Source organism: Limulus polyphemus, unplaced genomic scaffold (assembly GCF_000517525.1).
Source record: "Limulus polyphemus unplaced genomic scaffold, Limulus_polyphemus-2.1.2 Scaffold880, whole genome shotgun sequence".
Classification (NCBI taxonomy): domain Eukaryota; kingdom Metazoa; phylum Arthropoda; class Merostomata; order Xiphosura; family Limulidae; genus Limulus; species Limulus polyphemus.
Window position 1 is genome coordinate 176,200 of NW_013666490.1, and position 21,366 is coordinate 197,565.

Here is a 21,366-nt window from a genome sequence, read left to right on the forward strand (position 1 = left end):
CTCAAAGTGGGTTCCTCATCATCGAATTTAACTGCTTTATAGTTTAAAAATTATTTCTGTACTGACTTTTCTCTGATGTTACTATAAGAACTTAATTATTAAGTCATTGTTGTTCTTTGAAAATAGCAAATTGTGTTCATTGTTATGAGATTCATTAACTTGCCTATATTTTTGTGAAATTTGTCTTTCTTATATCCTGTTATTTGGTATGAGCTAATATATCAGGTTTTTTGTCAATGATATTCTATGTTTATTTTAGATGGAATTCTACTTCAGTGACTCCAATCTTCAAAAAGACAAGTTTTTGAAAAGTTTAGTATATAACAATGATGAGAATTGTGAGTATGCTGTATTAAATATTTAATTTTAGATTTGAAACAAAAAATGAATAGTTGCATTTTTTGTTAATGTTTGCGCATCTTAAATGATAGAAATAATGATGCAAGGTATGTCACATCTGTTATTTTAATCCTTGTTGTTATCATATGTATTAAATTGATACAAAAAGTATTGAATATTATTTGAAATAACTTGGTTTTACACACAACCAGCTTTTCACAGATTATCACTGTTTGTCTTACGTCATTATGAAAAACTTGCAGTGTTTTTAATCAGATTTGATTAATACATATTATATTATTAGTTATTAAGTTTTGATACAGTTAATATTTTACCTGTTTATTTCCTGAAACAGATTTCATAAAAATTTCAAAAAATTTTAAAGGGACAAAAAGTAGCTTATTAGCCCATCAAGGATGCCTCTTCCAGCTCCCAACTTTAACTACCCCTTACTACTCATGTATTCATCCACTCTTTTATTGAACTCAGTTAAATTTTTTGCCTCCACCACTCTTGAAAGCAGCTCATCCCAAAAGCCAACCATCCTGTTTGAAAAATAATACTGTCTAAACTGCAGACGATTCCTACGCTTCCAAAATTTGAATTTATGCTCCCTTATCCTATAGTTTTCACCACTAGACACAAAAGAGTGTGATGGATCTATAATATCAATACCCTTAATAAATTTAAACACTTCAATCAAGTCCCCTTTGACCCTTCTTGTCTCCAGAGAAAACAAGTTTAAAGATTTTAGTCTCTCCTCATTTGTACATTTATTTAGATTAAAGGTTTTTGAAACATATATTTTTGTAGGTTTTTACTTGTCATTGATCACATTCAGTAGTATATAATATATACAGTAAGTAAAAATCTAAATTGTTAAAGTATGCATATCTTACTTTTCAGCCAGGATTTTCACAGATTTGTACAGTGCATGTCACTTTAATAGGAAATTACATTTTTAGGACCTTCTCTTTGCTTCTTAGAACAGATTAAAATACAAGTGTAATGAAAAAAGTACAGTTACAATTATAATTCATTTTCAAAAAATGCATTATGATGATGATGATGATGCAAGACTATATTGTTAAAATATTACTAATATGCTTGACTCTTTATTTCTTATTTCTACCCTTGCTTGCTTTTCAGATGTGGAACTTGAGCTGTTCTTGACCTTCAACAAAATTAAGAATTTGACACATGATATTAAAGACATTATTATTGCTCTAGAGAAGTCAGAGTTACTGGAGGTTAGTAGTGATTTTCTACTATGTTCTAAAGTTTCTCTTCCAAAACAGGTTATAGTTGCTTATTTTAAAGTTTTAACGTTTGTAACCATAAATATATTTTATTTAAATGGAATATATTTGTGTTAATTTTCTTTGGTTGTTTTTTCACTTCTTGTTATTATCAATGATAGTTAGTCTGTCTGATTTGGCGCTATATTGCTTATGGAATTTACTAGATTGGAATTGTAAGTATTTCACAGTTGCATATGAAGCATCCCCCCCCCCACTTTTCACTCAGTAAAAAAAAACATAAAATTTGGAAATTTACTTTCTGGAAAAGCAGGAGACTACATAAACTTTAACCCAAAACAGAAGAGCTTCCATAACCCTAAGGCAAGCCTTCAACCCTGGCTGTAACGGATGTGCTTTTGATACATATTTCCTCGCTTTGCTTGGTCAAATAAACCTTGGGGCCTCCTCCACCATTTTAATTTGCTTCCTGCAACTCTGTTTCATTATTTCTGTTTGTTGTACAATAACAAGATCTATAATTTTTAGAATTGGTACTGTGCCTTTTGTTAGCCATGGATTGGGCAGTTTAGCTTAGCCCTTTAATCTTTGTTTTTTTACTTGTGATCTAGGCAGATATACATTTCTCAATCTGAAAAGATTTTGGTGGGTGATATTACTGAATGTGTTTTTCTTACAGTGTTTGGCATGGAATTCATGGTTTAAATGAGATGTTTGATAAGTCTTATTATAATGGTGGAAAAAGTGCCCCAAGGGTGACTTTAAATACTTGCCAAGTCTTATACAACTGTAGGCATTGGATTTGTCAATATTTGTTGTGTTCATTAAATCCTATTACAACGGTAGATATGGGATTGAAAAGTGACTTTTATTATTTATTAGTATTATTTTTCAATTTGATTGTGCTGTGTCAAAAATATATTGGTATGGATTACATGGTATTGTTACCAAAGCTATAGTTAATACAGTGCTTTTATATCTTGATTATATTTTTAATATGTATGTGTTTGTTTGTGCTCACACACAGACAAACAAAAGTTATAAGCCTATTTGAAAAAAATGTTTTTTCTTTGCAGTTAAATAAAGCTGGCACTCATGTTCGACGTGTGTCACTGGTTACAGAAGAAAAAGACTTTGACAGGTGTACTATCTATGTTGAGAGACTGCCATCTCACACTGACCATGATTGGTTAAAGTCTGTTTTTAGTAACTTTGGAACTGTAACATATGTCAGCTTACCAAAGTTTAAATCAACAGGAAAACCTAAAGGTTTTGCTTTTGTGGAGTTTGAAAATACTGAGGCTGCCCAACGAGCCTGTGAGGTAATGTAATTGTTATTATTATTATTATTCATAATTTCTACAGGAAGATATATATTTCTTTTTAATAAATATGTAAATAAAAATCCTAATATTTTAGCAAAAATAATTTAATATTGCATATTATTTAAGCCTTCCTTTAAACTCTCTTAAATTTACTGCGACCACCCCATTTCACGGCGATTACTTCCAAAGACCAAGCACCCTGTTAAACAAATAAAACATTTAGCTGACAATGACTTCCACCCTGCCAAAATGTATATTTGTATCCTTTAGTCCCATCATTTTCAGCATTAAGTATGAAAAAAGATGATGCATCACTGCTTTCAGAACTCATAAACACCTCAATCGGATCCCCTCTAACTCTTCTTTTTTCAATAGAAAACAATATCAATCCCAGGACTCATTTTACTAGCCCTCCTCTGAACCCTTTTCAAGAATTCAATGTTCTTCCTAAATTAAGGATCCCAAGTCTGAACACTATTTCAAATATTGCCTAACCAGTGTTCTATATAATGAAATTATAACCTTTTTATACTTGTATTCAATATTTCTGTAGGTAAAATCTAAAATCATATTTGCCCCACCAGTAGCAACAGTACATTGCTTGAATGGCCTTAAGAGATTGATCCTTTTCTTCCATAACACTGTTAAGGTTATTCCCATCAAAATGTTTGTTTATAATTTAAATTATGATATCTCTTACATTAATGACCTTGCATATATTATTATTAAGTGCTGTCTGCCATTTATTTGCCCAACTTACCAAAAACTCAAATTTTTTTGTAAAGCAACAACATTATCCTCACAGCCAGCAACACCCAAAACCTTAATATCCTCAGCAAATATAAATAATTTATTGATCATTCCTTCATCTATGTCATTTATGTAAATCAAAAAGAATAAAGGTCCTAACACAGAGCCCTGGGGTATCCCATTTGTGACATTATTCCAATTTGACTGATTTATAACAGCCCTTTGATTTCTTCCATCTAACCACATTTCTATTTAATGAGCCAATCTATCCCTCACACAAAAATTTTTTTTCCCTAATGAAACCATGTTGATTATTCAACAAAATTTTGTACTATGTTAAATGATTTTGCCAAGCATCTTTTATAAGACTTTCAAAAACTTTCCCCACCACTGATGTAAGACTAATAGGCCTGTAGTTACTGGATCAATTTTTTTATCGTTTTTATCACACCCTTGAAAACAAGAGTAACATTAGTCAACTTTCAATCTTTCGACACGTGTCAACTATTCAAAGGTTTGCAAATAAATAGTAGTTAGTGGCTCCCATATCTGATCCCTAGTCTCCTTCAAAACTCTTATGGAAATATTACCTACCCAGGAATCTTATCATTCTTAAACTTCCCAGTTTTTTTAACAAACTCATAATTATTGTGATCATCTTGTTTAAACTTATTTATATCTAGCAAATGTTCAGGATGAAGAATGTTGCTTAAAGCTTCATTTGTAAAATTTAAAAAAAAGAAAGTTTATTACCCAACTATCTCATAATCATCAGATATAAGCTTTTCATTATCATCCCTCAAAGGTCTTACTCCAGTCCTAACATTGTGCATCTAAGTCTTCCATCATAGCAATCAACTTACACTACTTACATTTATAATGCTTTTCTTTCATTTTATTCATTAAACCCTTTGTGAGCTAACTTGGTTTTTTTACTTGCAATCACATTCCTTAAAATAAGGAACGTGTTTATCTTGAATATTTAATGAAATCCTTACTAATAATTTTTACATTTACATACCTTTTTTCATATACCTCTCTTTGATTTCCCAAATTTTTTATTTGACCAACTCTCTTGATCTTGTATAATTCTGTAAATCTCCCATCATAGCAGTCAATTTAAACAACTAAGTTTATATTTCTTTTCCTTAATGTTATCCTTCATATGAATAACTTGTTTTTTCCTTACAGCCACATTTTGTTTTTTTAATAAGGAATATGTCTATCTTAAATATTTATAAATTTGTTTTTAATTTTTTTTCATATTGTAGTATCTCCAATTAATTCAGTTGTCCAATTCACAACAGATAATTCTTGCTGCATCCCTTCAGAACTTGTTTTTTTTGAAATTTTGTAAACAAAATCTCTTTATTCCTTATCTCCAATCTCCATATGTAGCCTAATATCAAACCTTATTGAACAATGATCATTGCACCCAGATATTTTCCAATCTCCACCCTACCAACCATTTCTATAGTAGAAGTTAACAATAAATCTAAAATACCATTGTTCCTAGCAGGCTCCTTAATCAATTGGTAAAGAAAACCATCCTGAACAGTTTCTAAAAATCTGTCACCCTCATTGTTTGACTCTTAACATATTCCAGTACACATGACTGAATTTAAAGTCCCCATAATTATGACCTCATTAACAGCTGAATTCTTTACCTCACTGTAGAGTTCCTCATTAATTTGATCAGTTTCATCCAGTAGTCTGTAACAAAGTCCAACTAAAAGCTTTCTACTCTCATATCCCTTAACAGAAATCCAAATAGATTCAGTCTTCTTTCTATTAGCTTTGATTTCGTCAACTTGAATAAGTGTAAACTCACATTTTTTCACCTAAAGCCTCTCTTCCCCCTTTTTTTTTAGTACTCTGTACCTATTAGATGGTTTATATCTTTATTGTTAAAAACTTACTGACACCTAGTTTTAAGTACAATTTCAAATAAGTTAAGTAAATTTCATTAAGAAGTCACATTTTTATTAAACAGCTATAAAATTTTTAAAGGGCTTGAAAGTGTACTATATTTGTGTTGGATATTGTTCTTTAGGAAAGAATCATTAAAGTAAGTTTTTGCTTGTATAAATTTCCAATTATAGATAATTTAAAATACATATAAAAATATTATGTATTTTTACTTTATGTATATAATTTTGATTTACAATTGGAATTAATTGTTTGAAATTGCAACCAACATTTTACCACTATACAGTGAATGTTGCTTTGTCTGGTATGTTGACCATCAGCTCCCAATGAAACTTTTATTGTGTTGAAAAGTCATAGAAAATTCATTTAATTAGTAATGGATAGACATTTTTTACTTGGGAAAACAGTTTTTGAATTCTTTCACCTAAAGCCAGATGTAGCCTAGTGGTTAGTATGAAAGGCTACAAATTAGAAAATCCAAAGTTTGATCTGCTGACCACGCTTCACACTTTCATTACAGCTCTGGCAGTCAATCATGTTATTATTTGAGAGTAGCCACTGGTTGCCTCCTCTGTTATCAGAAGCTCTAAATTATGTATAGTTATATCTGAATCTTGAGAGTCCCTGACCTGACCATTTAGAACATGTGTTGTATATAAAAATTTCCATTTTGTTCTTGTAGCTTTTATGACAAACCACATTATGTAATTTAATGACAACATTTCCTTAATTTTATTTTATTTTTATTTTTTTTACTTCTGACCATTATTAGAATATTATGGTTTTATTCTTAAATAATTTTCAGAATTTTGGAAGTTTTGACATTGAAATGTGTTCAACTGATGTCGAGGAACCAACAGAGGTTAAGAAGACACCAGGTGATATTTATATATTGTAGATAATTTCTTACTAAAATTATGTTTGGGTTTTGGCCATAAAAACAAGTACATGTTACACATTGATATTATACTTTTGTGTTATCTGTGTGACTATAGACATCAAATATTTCATGTTTTTAAACAAGGATCTTCTAAGCTTTTAGCTACTAATAAAGTAATTTCTCTAAATTTATTTGTTATGTAGAGTATTAAATAGTTATTGGAAACAGATGAAGCCACCGTATCCTTTGTAATTATAACATAACCCTTTATATACAGAAAACCATAAAGTAATCATCAGAGTTTCCGTACTATAACTTAATATATTTTATGTTTCTTCAGGAAACTTGGCAAGCTTTCAGTAAACATTAAAAGTCTTTTGTACACAAAAAATCAGATTCTTTAATTAAGTATTTTTACTTAATATTTGTCTGGGAATATATGAGTCAGGTTGTTGACTGTTTCGAGTACAAGGTGATTTTCATGTTAAGATTAAAATACTTTTCTTCATCTGAAAATTTTCAAATTTCATTTGCTTAACCTCTAAAACCTCCTAATTACAATCAACATTTTTTTCTTGAAACTTTTTATTGTATCATTTATTTTCTTTACCCTAACTCTATATAGACTTGGTTGATTTGACTAACCTTATAACCACCATAGAAAAATACAAACTAAATCTAAATTATCCTTTTTTTCTTTCTAGAATTACTACAGATTGTAACCATAAACTACAGTTGTTTATCCTAAATGGTTGAAGGCTCATAACAGTCTACATCTGTTTACACATAATTTTATTGTTTTATTGCACTTTGAACTGTGTCTAACTAATAATACCACTACACAAGTTGTAAGTTACCTGGTGAATGCGTATCCTATGTTACCAAATTGAATGGTGTAATTCACAAGCTTCTTATGAGCATACCTCTTTAAGAATGTTTTTTACTTATCTTACATACTCTAACCTAATAAATTTCTAATTTTTATATTTTAATTACTCTATATCAATAGATAAAAAATATACATGAAAAATAAGAAATATGCTTCTTAGGTTTGATCTGTTGTTTTTTTGCTATCGGTTTCCGATGAATTTCAAGCCTACTTTTTAATGATGGTACTAATACATTTAATACTTTTTATTTACTTAAATAATGCAACTAACAATACAGAATAATAACATACACACAAAACAAAAAGTGTCCAGTAACTTTTATAATTTAGCTGGCTTTTTAACTGAGACAAGAAGAGCTTAAACTAATTCCTGTAGCTGCTTGATCTGAAGACAATATTTACAGTACTCTTTACTGAAAACAATCCAGCATTATATGTCATTTGATAGATTGAAACTTTGTCTTTCTATTGGTTATAAATTATGTGGTATATAATGTAAGAGAGAATTATTGGCAATTTGTAAAAAAGAGGATATGACAGGTGGCTTTGTCAAGTGGGTATGATTTTCTAGTTTATGACTCTGTAAACAAATAAGATTTCACGATATAAAAATTAAACTTTGCCTTAGTAATATCTATATTATAATGAGTAATTCACATTAAATTCCATATTTCAGAGAACAAATGTCATGATTCTCATAATAAGGAAGATTGAGGAATTTTTAAAATATATCCTTATAAAGCGTAAATAATAGTAACATTTGATTTATTACCTATGTTTTGATGATGAGTTTATTTGTACACATTGATAATAAAATAATTTAATTAAATTTTGAATGTAACACTGTAAAACATCGGGACATGTGCATTTTGACCTACTAGTTGCAAGAGGATTAAATAAGATACACATATTTCATCCATTACTTCTTTATAGCAATATCTTTTTAATCACAAATTTAATACATAACCAGTTATCTTAATATTTATATCTTATCTGAAGCTTTAATTTTTTATGAAGCCAGCAAATTAAAAGAAAGTTATAGTAATCACTCCACTGCAGGGGAAGAAATAGTTTGGTGGACTTGATTAGCAGTTTCTGTTAATCAATATTAAATTTGATTAGCAATTAACAAATATTGCTTACCATCTTTTTAACATTAATCATTTTAACACTATGGAAATTAAATCCAACACTAAAAGTCTTAACTTTTTGTAAAGGCATCCACTAATGAAAAAGAGGTAAATGGTATGTTTTTATTTTAATAACACTTTTATTCAGTTTTAAACCCTAATATTTAATTGTGCCATACATGGCATTTCGTGTACAAAATAGTTCCTGGTATATAAAGTGACACCTTAAAACTGCAAGAAATACCAAACACCTCAGCTGTCACAAAATAATGCAACAGTCAATTAACCAGAGAAAGAAGTGACTTGAATATATTGCAACTGAACAAGGTTGCCACAAATCGTTTTTTGAATGAATTTAGTTTATTTATTTTTGTGAGACCTTATCACTTTCTTGATAACATTGGTAAGTTTCAGCAGTAATTACTCCTCTCACCATGGCAGCCTTTACTGTACATTTCATGAGGTTTTACTGAGTTACATTCAAAATTTAACTAAACTACTTATTGTATGTTCATGTTACACCACTTAGTATACCATAAAATTGTAGCTAATAATCCATATTTTAATAGTATAGACATTTTAAGTTTTTAATCTTATAAGCCAATATTTAAAAAAAGATACTGAATTTCCCCTAGTGTGAGAAATGTGACATTTCTTCTCTAGACATCCCCTCTACTATAATTTATTTATTACTCCTCCAAGAAGGACGAAATTTAACATAAATTACTTATAATATTGTCATCACTCAGATAAACCAAAATTTTCATAGCCTTCAATTTTGTTTTGTTACAAAGCCATCAAATAGAAAATCTGACTCTTCTTGCCACACCTACCTGTCACATCCTCTTTTCCAGGATTTGTTAATAGTTGTCTCTTACATTTAATACTATATTATATTTAACCAATGGAAAGCCAAATGTTTCATCTATCAAATGACGTATTATAGTACATAGTTTTCTGTACAGGAAAATGTTAATTTCTCTTTCATTACAAGCTTCATTCCCACAGGAAACACATTGACTAGTTTGGATGAATTTTTAATGGTTCTTGTTGCTTTTTTGCATGTTATTATTCTATGTTTTTTGGTTCATTATTTAATTAAATAAAAATTATTTAGTGCACTACTACTATTAATATAAAAACAAAAATAAGGTTAAGTGTTATCAACAGCAAAGAAAAAGGAAGCCCAGGTAAAGTAGTTTATTTCTTCTTTTTCATGTGTATTCTTTATTTAGTATTATAAAAGTAACTAAAATGTAAAAATAGGAAACTTTAGATTAGTTAAAGTTAGATCAGGTAAAATAAATAATAATATAATAAAAATATATCATGGGGCATGCACACGAGTAGCTCATGGGTAATGTAATTCGATAGCGTAGCGTGAACTGCAGATTCTCCAAGTGACTTAAAAGTTATACTATATTGCCGAGAATAGCACTAGTATTTAGACATGGTTCAAAGGGCAATAAACAATAAAATTTACGTATAAAAAGATATACAATGTTACAAGTTTAAAGCTACTTACAATAACCAAATGTAGTTTCATGTTTCAATCTGAATTCATTCTAGAAAGAAAAAAAGATAATTTAGATTTTTTTGTGTATATAATGTTAACGTAAAGAAAATAACAGATAACATAAAGTTTTACTGAAAAAAATGTTTGAAATGTATTTGGGAGGTTTTAGAGGTTATTTAAATGACATTTGATATTTTTGACATGAAGAAAAGTATTTTTAATCTTAACATGAAAATCATTTTGCACTTGGACTGGACAAAAAAAGACTCAATATGTTCATGGAAAAATCTTCAGTAAAATACTTCCTTGAAAAACTGATTTTTTATGTACAAACGACTTGTGATGTTTACTAAAAGTCTGACAAATTTTGTGAAGATACATATACTATATTAAAAGTTATAGTATTAAAACTATATACAAATAAAAATGGTCATGTGGTCGGTCCTTGGTTATGAATCTGTATTGAGAGAGTTCATAAATGGCTCAATGCTAAATGTGCAGTGCATGTATTGTATGTACATAGTCTACTCTAGTTGGCTAGGCTGCAAGCACCATCCGGGCATATTCCAAATGTCATGAACAGACTACTATAAAATGTATGTGTGTGTGATATACACATGACAAAGTGTGAAAATACTGTATGTGCCATTTGGCTGGAATTTCCATGAGATGAACATTGGCTTTGGCATATCAAACTGAAATGTTATGGCCCTTTCACTGTGTTTTTGGAGGTCTTGAAGACAACATACAGGAGAAAAGAATGATTTGCACATTTGACTAGGCTTTCTGAAGCTTAAACTTCTTATCCCTACTATTCAAGTTTGCATTTCCAATATATTTACTCCACCACTCAAACATACAGGCTATCAAAGCCCCCCTAACAATTCTAAACACATGAATAAAGTCATCTATAATTCTTCAGCCCTTCATATAGAACAGTAAGTTCAAAACTAAAATTAGCCTCTTGTCTTAGCTATTTTTCAAGTCATATGTCACTTTAATAACTTGTTAATATGGTCTTTCCAGTGTTTGCTTTTTTTCTTGTAGTTAGGGCACAAAAGTTGCACATAGTATTTTAACTGAGACTTCACCAGAATTCATATGTTGATCTTAAATACATGAAAACTTCTCATAACTGTTTGTCTGTTGTTAAACCACTTCAGGTTTTTGTAACCTATAAAAACCAATCAATGAGTTATTATCAAACATTTCATCATCTTTGTTTTTGCTGCATTTTCAGTTGAAGAGGAAACTACACCAAACGAAGAAAACCAGCAAAAACGTAAGCTGGACATTGATGGTTCTGACAATGAAACACAAGCAAAAAGGCAGAAACTTGACTCCAAAGCTGATGAAAAAGACTGTGACCCAAGATCTGATAATTTAGTGTCACAGAAAGTAAGACATTCAAAGAGTTTCTTGTTTTAGTCTTTTTTTTTTTGTCCTTGGAAGTTTGAGCCTTACTACTGATGTGAATTTTTGTAAATGTTTCATTACTTGAAATACAAGAAGTATCAAAAGGAATGATGCATTTGTGAAAGCATTTTATGCATAAAGCCTATCAAAAGTAATAATGCATTTTGCACATAAAGTCATGCGTATTTTGGATAATGTTTTGTGTCTGTGAGATTTTCTGAAACAGGTAAAGCCTTCTACCCCTAAAAAAACTAACAAGATATCTGTTATGGACAATGGATAGTGTATTTGTTATTGTTAGCAAAAGTTCATGTTGACCATATTGTGATTCACTGGGGTAAATTTAATACTCAACAATTGTTTATATTTCGTTTATATTTAAAATACTTTTACGGTTATTGCTGAGAAAGATATCAACTATGTTCAATACAAGCAGGTAACCTCAGTCTACGTAACTATATTTATATTGACATGTAACTTAACCTTCACTAAAACTGGACTTTGTGTCCCATGTACAAGGAAATGACAAATTGTAGTTGCCTCATTGTTTTAATAGGTGTATCCATCCATAATTAACTGTATCAAAAATTATGCATTTCCACAGTAATGTGCATCAAAATTACACAATGGCAACAATGAGTGTCATTGGTTTTGAACAACCTGCTATAATCAGATACTTAACATACAAAGAATATCTGGTGTGTACTTATTGACTATTTGCTACCTATTACCACAATCAGTATGACCAAGCATCAGATTGGAGGCTGTCCTGCAACATGATAATGCCAGGCTACATGTTGCATGTTATGTAATTAGTGCATTGTAGAGATTTGGATGAACAGTCTTTCCATGTTTCACATATAGTCCTTACTTAGAATTCTTTGGCTTGCATCTTTCTGATCCTCCAAAGGACAGTTTGCTTTGGCAATTCATATTGTTAAAGTAACTCATAACCCATACATCAATTTCAACCAAACTCATATGACGAAGCTTGGACACAATGTAAAAAATACATTGTTCTTAACAAGGACCATGTTGAGGAGTGATGTCTAGCTGCCCACATCCTTAACATTTCTGTACATTTCTTGGTTTTAACCTGACAAGGTTTCTTTCTGGCCATCTCTTATAAATTTTTTTAAGTGGGGAGACACGTGGTGTCTTGGTCTTTTGGCCATTTTTTTTTTCCAACTAATATAAATTGACCTACCTGTCATTCATCTAAGCAAGTGGTCTTCTCTGATGTTGAGCCACTTCAGGTTCTTGTAACCTATAAAATAAAAATAAATTAAGCCTTTTATGTCATATTTTCTTTACACGTACATCAAAATAGTGTATAAATCAGAAATCATAGTAGCTTTTCACTACAAGATCATAATACAAAATATATGCTTGAAACTTTGTGAAACAACCAGTCCAAATTCAGGAGTCTAGTAAGAGAAAAGACTGAACTGTGGAATGATGTGTTGTGGATACGTTTCTTTGATGGTTATATTCTTATAATTAAAAATCTAGTTATAATATTTCAAACTATTAATAAATTGTTTGGTTTATGTAATTGTAAATGAGGATGCTCATGCTGTTTCTATATTAAATTGACTTCAAACATCTGATATAAGTTCTGAGGACAAGAAACTGAATTGAGCTGATCCTCTGCATACTCCCATCCTGTGTATAGCCTTACTGTTTTACTAGTGTATTTTCCTCCCATTTTATTTCTTTGAATATATGGAGCATTACATGGACTACTTTTCGGATTCTTGTTTTATTCATGTACTGTAAACATAGATAAAACCTGTAGCTAGATATTAAAACTTCAAATATATTTACCAAGGCCATTTGTGTTAGGTGATGTTTGAAATTAAAAAATAAAGTGTTGTAACCTAGAGCTTGGCGATTAACTTTATTAACCCTTTAAGAGTGGTCTTGGTCCTTTAGACTAAGTCTGTATCAGTGAAACTATATATAACTTTGAATTTACTATGTGTATCTTCATGAAATTTGCAGCCTGGCATAGCCAGGTGGTTAGGGCGCTCGACTTGCGGGTCGTGGATTTGAATCTCCGTCACACCAAACATGCTTGCCCTTTCAGCTGTGGGGGCATTATAATGTGATGGTCAATCCCACCATTCATTAGTAAAAGAGTAGCCCAAGAGTTGGCAATAGGTGATGATGACTAGCTGCCTTCCCTCTAGTCTTACATTGCTAAATTAGGAACGGCTAGCACAGATAGTCCTCGTGTAGCTTTGCGCAAAATTCAAAAGAAACAAACCAACAATCATGAAATTTGACAAGCTTTTATAAACATTACAAATTTGACGTAAACAAAAAAAAATCATTTTTTTATAAAGTATTTTTAATAAAGATTTGTCTGTGATTTCCAAAGCTTTTACTGAGTCAGTCTGAATGAAAGGTTATTTTCATGCTAAGAATAAAAATACTTTTTTTCATCTTACAGTTTTTCTATTTTATTTACATAATCTCTAGAACCTTTTAAATGAATACCAAAATATATTTTTTTGGTAAAACTTTATATTTTATCTCGTATTTGCTCTACTTTAATACTAACTGTAGTGAAATACTGCAGATTATAAGAGACAATAACAGTTATATATCCAAACAGATATAGATATCTCACCTTTTCTCACATCTACTTGCCAAATTACCAAATATTTTTTCAAGAAAAATTTTATCTCTTATTTACTTTACCCCTAACAATAATGGCATCTACATAGAAATCTTCAATGTTCATTGAAAAATATTAAATAAAATGAGTAATACCATTATTTTATCTAAATTAACTTGAGTTTTGATCAGAAACCTCCAACTTACTTTTGTTAACAGTTTGACTCCACTAATAACCTTTTGCTCATCTATTTTCTTGTATGACTTTACAAGTAATACTGCTTCACAAAGCAATAAATCACAGCAGGAGTCATTAGCTGTTTCCAGTACTGATAATATGACCCTTGAATGTGAAATTTGATACTTTAAGCATTTTATGTTACTAAAGTTTTTTGTAGACTAATCTGAGAAGTTTACTATTTTTACATTTTAGTTACCTTTGTTAAAAATATTTAACAGCAAATAAATAACAAAGACTTGTAGTTTGTGCTCATGTAGTCAGTCTTATGTAACCATTACTGAGTTCCACAAATCTGGGTGTCCAAAAACAATTCATGTAACTTTCAAATATTCATTTTTATATACAAAAAAATATACCAGTCACAAGAATGTAATGTCCCAAAACCACCATAATTTACCTAGCTATCTATATAAACAATAAATAGATTTAACGAAATTCTAGACATTAAAATTATATTAATGTTTGGAAAATAATGAACTAATCAAAATTACTGTTTTTGATTATTTCAGCTATCTAAGTATTTTGAAATATTCCCATTACGATTTCTCATCATTATTCTAAATTAAATCAAGGTTGTTGAGGTGAGGTTATTCTATTAGTGTCATGAATCAGGAAAATAATCAACTAATAAAAGTAAGTTTTGCCAGTTATTTCAACTGTCCAACTCTCGTGTCAGAATAAATTATTAGTTGAATGTAGTTGATTAATGAGCCCAGTGCTCAGTCAATGAGCAAATTCTACTAATGGCCCAGCTCTATTAAAAATACATAAGATTTGTAGTAACAAAATGAAACTGACATGTTTTTTGTTATGTTTTTATGTAGAATACACAAGAAAGTAAGGATTTGGCTGTTAAAGGATACTCAGAAAAGCTAACTAAGAAACATAAAAAAAAAAGACGAAGACAGCGGAAACAATGGGCACATCAGGAAGAAGTTGAAACTATTGGCTTGAGAGTGATGTCAAAGTATATTTCTATTAAACTTTTTGATAGCAATTATATGTGTATTCCTGTGTATTTATATAATGTAATTATTTTTTGTACAGATTTCTATTCCTAAACACCTATGAATTTGTAGGATTAGAAAGTACTGTACATTTTTTTTTCAGAGAAATATGTAAAACACTAACATGGGTCCGGTTGATTTCACTGTATATTTAATGTTTTGAGAAAATCACAAAGTATATGTGAGTTGTTTGTAGTCAGTTGGTAAAATAGCTAATTTTCAAGTAAATTTCTACTACTTTTCTTGCATATATTGTTACTGATTTAACCAATAATACAATCAAAGATGGATAATTGATATTTTATAAAAACCTAATAATTCAGTTTCTTATAGTTTATGATATTTGTGTAGATCCCCAATATAGAAGCAACTTACCATAACTTATTACTCTAAAAAACAACAACAAGAAAATAAGTTTCTTCCAGTGGCTTAGTGTGATATTTGAGAGCTTATAATGCTAAAGGTTTTGATACCTGCAGTGGGCATAGCACAAATAGCTCTTTGCACTCAACAATCAACAACAAACAAACCAAACAGAAAATAAATCAAGGAAATATACATTTGTGTGAGAATATGTAAAAGTTCTTTCTTTACACGTCAACAATTTCATTATATATATATATTTTTAGACTTGAATGGAAACGTTGGCGAAATAAATACCTCTCTCTACAAAAAGCAACAATGGCACAGGTAAAGAAGGCACTTCAGTTAGAAAAAGACTTCAATTCAGGAAGAAAACTTGCTTGGCATAATGATGAAGTTGAACCAATAACAGAAAAAGTCACCATTGATAAAGATCTTAAAATGGAGATGACCCCAGGAGTTATTGTCAAGGTTTCTAGAGAAGAGCAAATACCACGACCTTCAGAGTTCAAGGTAAGGAACGTTTTACTAAAACTAATGCAATTTACATTTAAGTATTTAATCATAAGTATTAAAAGTTCATTTTCCAGTAACTAGGAATTATAAAGTTCACTTTTTAATGGACCACAACATTAATAAGCGTAATGAATGATGAGTAAAATTTAATTCAAGTAAAATAAATAATTGGTAGTAAAAGAAATAAATAATATTGTGTTGTTAATCCGTATCTTAATTCTTATTTGTAAATGGCTTTTATAAAATTGATACAAAGTACACTTTGTAAATTAAACTTAATCTAGTTCACATCATAACAACTGTTGTTTATGCAACTTGACAATATAAATAGCATCTTAATCACTACTGTGTCTGTCATATCTCAGTCGGCCTGATGAGTCCTGGTATTAAGCAAAAGGCTTTGTCAGCACTGGATATAACAGATATAGTGTGGATAATATATTATTATACATTCTTCTTTTCTTAAGTTCATAGTTTCTTAGAATTATTAACTAGTCATAAGTCTTTTCACAAACTGCTAGTTTTAAACTGGAAGCAAAATTATATTCTTGACCAACTCGAATCATACCACTGTATTAAAACTTGATACAGACGTTAATTCTTGTAAAACTTGACTCTAAAAAAAATCACCATAGAAAACATTTTGTATGTTTTTTGTGCTGAGTTTTTTACTTAATAGTTATGTAAGGAAAAGTCAAATCTGTTTATTATATTCTGATTAAATACTATATATTGATATTTTCTTCTTTTGGTTTAACTGTTACATTTCCCTTGATCTTTGTCCTTGAAGAAATCTTTGAAGTGAATTGTCAAATATATATCAATGGAATTGAATTTTTATCTATAACAATGAGAAAAAAGGGTCTTAATTTAAAATATTCATTCTTTTCTTTTCTAAGAAACATTATATTTAATGTCCTAATTGGTTTCTTTTCAGCAAAAAATCCAGTCTCTATCAAATGTTGCTTATGTAGACATGGAAAATGATCTGACAGTCTACATTCGATGTATGGATCCTGAAAGTGCTAAACGTTTGCTTATAGCTGGGAAAGAAGCAAAACTAGGAGAATTGTGTGTTTTAGAAGGTAAGAACTGTTAATAAAGTAAGATTTAAAAAGTTTAACAGGATAGGTAAATAAGTAGTTTGCAGGATATTTTAAAACCTAATTTAATACAAATACTTCTGACAAATGTCACAGTTATGAAAAAAAAATATTTTGTAAAATATGCTTAGTTCATGAAAAAATTCATTTTTATTTAGTAAATAACTCAAGTTTAAAGCAAGTGCTTTTAAATGTGTGGTCTAATATATTCAAGCAGTGCCAAAGAAAGACAGATTTTGTCTGTAAGTAATTTGTTGACTTATGTATTTTATATAATTTAGTTATTATTGAGTACCAATATGGTTGTCGTTTAATGGTCGGGTATGACATGAAGATGTTGATTTGACAATTTTTTTAGTATTAATAAGATCATAGTACATAATATAAACCTTAAAATATCAACCAGAAATCCTTGATTTTATAAGTAAATATATAGCCATCATTAATAAAAATTTTGAAACCTATTGTACTCATAAATAAATGTTTCTTTAAAATGCCTAAAAAAATAAAATCCTGGACACAGAGAAACCAATGTACTTTTCCATTATCAGTAATATGATGCATTGCAAACAACTTCATAAGGAAAAATTGTGTGAAATAGTTCCTAGTACAAAATAGTCTTAGCTGAAATAAGAAAAGCAGCTTCTTAGTAGGATAAAAATTCAGAGGTCCTATTTATGTATGTGTGTGTGTGTCTGTCTATATATATATATATATATATGAGAATGAAATGTAAGCCAACATTTGGTTATGAAAGAAAGATATATAAGATTCAGTTTTCAAAGAAAGTATTAGATACTGAAGTGTAGATTTTACTGTGAAACTTCTTGTCCTTATTTTACATTTTATAAACTACTGGGATCAAAAATGGAAATTGTTGGTGTTATTTAAAACTGCTAAACCATAACTGTGACAAAGCAAAACTGAAGTAATGATGTTCCACTTCCCATGCTCTCCTTGTAACTACTTCCTCCATGGTCATGCTCAGTCTGATAGTCATAATTACACACTGTTGCCTGACACCATAAATTCCGATGTAACAAGCTGTTGCAATGAGTGATGAAGTTAATTGTAAGCCACACGTTTTGACAAACTTGCCACATATCCTCCACTGTACAATGGATGTTAGCTGCCAATATCTCATTATGTATACCAAAGGCCCAAAAATTCCATTACAACTGCATCAGGGGCCATTACAGTTCTGTAGTTAAATGGGTGAATCCAATTTCTTTGGCCATCTTTCTCATGAAAACTTCTGCTGATTTCAAGGCATGGCTGGAAGCTTTCAAACCTTTTTAAACTTCAAATACTTATTATCTAATTATTAATATTACAAGATAATAGTTTGGGGGGGGGGGGTTGGGGAAATCGTAACCTCAATTTTCATGTTGCATTCAAAAGCATTGATCCAGACTGGCTTGGGGGTGCACTTGGAGCCAATTTGTCTCCTAAACACACTGTGTTTTTTTTTCATCTCTTATATGGAAAAACTTGATTGATGTCTCTTTTCTAGAAATGTTGTCTCCTTTGACTTTGCATCAGTTAACAATCTTTCTGTGTATTTCTCTTATAAGACTTTTTATATCCCTCTAACTATAAGTCTGTTTGTGGCAACACTACACTGTTAAGTGGCTGGCAGTTCACAGTGAACCAATAGTTTTAAGAATGTTGCTTGCATCACCACAGCTCACATTGGTAGCAACACATTACTGCATTAGCATCTACAAATCTTCAAATAAAATGCAATTAACCACATGTAGTACAAAATATCTGGTTATTAAGAGTAACATAATACAAAAATTAAGTCTAGCAATAAATGTTTTAATTTTTAATGCTTTATCTAAATCTTCATTGAATAGTAAGAAAAATTCAGTTAAATGTATATGTTGTAAGAGTACGAGTCAATGTTGAATTTAGTTGCAACTACACATCTCCATTCAAGAAAATTACTTCTTCAAAAAGAAAAGTAAATATTTTGATAATTAATACTCGTTTATATATATCCTCTATAAATATTCTTCTCCTGTCCTCATGTACAGTACTTTTTCAGCCATGCAAAATACTAAAAAATAAATTTTTAATTATAATCGAGGATAATAACACAAGTATCCATGATTGTTGAATATTTGCAAGTTTCTTTTGTTGGGCATGTTATATTGTTTAATAATCAGTGTTTCAGCTTATATATTAGAAACAGTGGACAAAATGTGTTAAATTCACCTTTATAGAACAGTGTTTCAAAATGCAGTGGATGTTAATGTTTATGCAAAGTCACTGTAACAGAAATTATTTCTTTATTTGTTCAGAGGCCTGTTTATGATTTAAAAAATAAGAGATTTATTTTATTCAAATGTTTTTTACTTCTTTATAGGGGAGGAAGAACGAAATTACTGGGAAAAAATCAACAAAGACAGAGAAGCTAGGCTTGCAATGAAACCAAGAGAAAAGAAAAGGGGCATGAGTAAAGTGAGTTGTTATTTCTGTTACCAAACATACTAACTTAACTGCTATATGTAGAGGGAAACAGTTATGGATTTATATTTGTATGAACTAATGAAAAGTACAGCTAAAACTTCTCCAGTATATTTTTCAGACCCTGAAAATGTAATAATTAGTATTTAATTTTTTTGACAGATTTTTTGTACTAGATTATACAAAGCCCAACTTATGAGGTTTTAGGCTTTTGCTAAGAATAAAGTGAAATGTAACTTTTATCCAATGTAAGTAGTGTTTTCATTAGTTTAGTAGCACAAGTAAGGTATAATAAATTATTTATTTATTATTATTTTCATTAACAGCATTGGCCATACTATTTAGTATATCAAATATCATTACTTTTTAATTGATTTTTTATTGGTATACTTTTATTATAAAGATTGTTAGCTCAATACATGTATTTAGGACTAACCTATATTTACAGAATTGAGGAAAACAAGACAATTGTATGTTTCACAAGTACATCATTTATTATGACCATGGTTTTGCCAGTGAAGGCTGTACCTGATGATTTGTGAAATGTACAATTGTCTTGATTTTCCTCAAGTATCTATTATACTAACCTATATTTCGTAAGCTGGTCAAAATTGTGAGATATTATTGGGATTATGACCAAAAATAATGTTAACAACAAAGGTACCCAACTGATGAAAGAATGTCTTCTAATCTTTACCAATAGAAACATAAGAAGGGTGTATTTAGTTAGCACTGATTGCTTTGTTGAATTTTGGTTTCACTTGAATTACATAGCTTGTTCTGATCGAAAGTTTTTATTACACACACTGTCACATTGGTGTCTAATTTCATATATAAAGAAGCATTTTCAAGTGTTATTTATTAGCTTAGTTAGCCTTTGAGTTTTGTCATAAGAAGTGTTGCAGTAAAAGTGTTATGATGTACTTTTGTTGAAAATTATCAAAACATTATGTAAATAAAAAACATATAAATATTTGTAGATATCTATAAAATTCTTCAGAAAATCTTACTTCTTTTGAGCAATAAGCAACTTCAAAGTATACTCATGCTTTTATATAGAAGTGTAAAAGCAGTAATTTAGCTTTCATATTTATTAATAAATGTGACCTTGGTGACTTTGAATTCATGGCATAATACAGAACATGTTGTTTTACCCTAAATGCATTCTTATAGCAAAAATTTTCTGTACATTCTTAGGTCATCGCAAGAGCTGAGAAGGCTGTACAAATGAAAAACAAGCATATTCGTTTTGATGACTAGATATAGTTTATGTTTCTTCCCTATAATGGGGTTCATTGTATGTGAACATCATCCATCACATGTAAAAATTGTATAGTAATTTCTATAAACTGGAGAATAAAATTAATGTCACTGTGTACTTTGATTAAAAATTTTTGAGTATTACACTGAAGTTAGCATTATTCACTTAACTCAAGTATTGCACATTATTTTCAGTGCATGATTGTTTTATTGTTGGAACACTAATAATTATTTAACTTGAAGATTTGGACTAAATAATTTCAGTACATCTCACTTCTTTTGAATGTATTGTGATGTTTCACACATATATCTTGCTTCTTACTAATACCATGTGCCATATTTTACACAT

General features: G+C 29.8%; 1 protein-coding gene across 1 annotated transcript in view; it reads left to right on the forward strand.

Moving 5' to 3' along the window:
* The window catches only part of LOC106461013 (la-related protein 7-like), a 22,917-nt gene extending 1,785 nt beyond the window's left edge, over positions 1-21,132 (forward strand). The window contains exons 2-11 of the mRNA XM_013920784.2: positions 260-338; positions 1,489-1,589; positions 2,675-2,920; positions 6,408-6,480; positions 11,258-11,415; positions 15,121-15,263; positions 15,933-16,179; positions 17,120-17,267; positions 19,657-19,751; positions 20,955-21,132. Of these exons, the coding sequence (XP_013776238.1) occupies positions 260-338; positions 1,489-1,589; positions 2,675-2,920; positions 6,408-6,480; positions 11,258-11,415; positions 15,121-15,263; positions 15,933-16,179; positions 17,120-17,267; positions 19,657-19,751; positions 20,955-21,017 (1,353 nt within the window). The 3' untranslated portion in view covers positions 21,018-21,132. The remainder of the gene's footprint in view (positions 1-259; positions 339-1,488; positions 1,590-2,674; positions 2,921-6,407; positions 6,481-11,257; positions 11,416-15,120; positions 15,264-15,932; positions 16,180-17,119; positions 17,268-19,656; positions 19,752-20,954) is intronic.
* Positions 21,133-21,366: the final 234 nt, after the last annotated feature.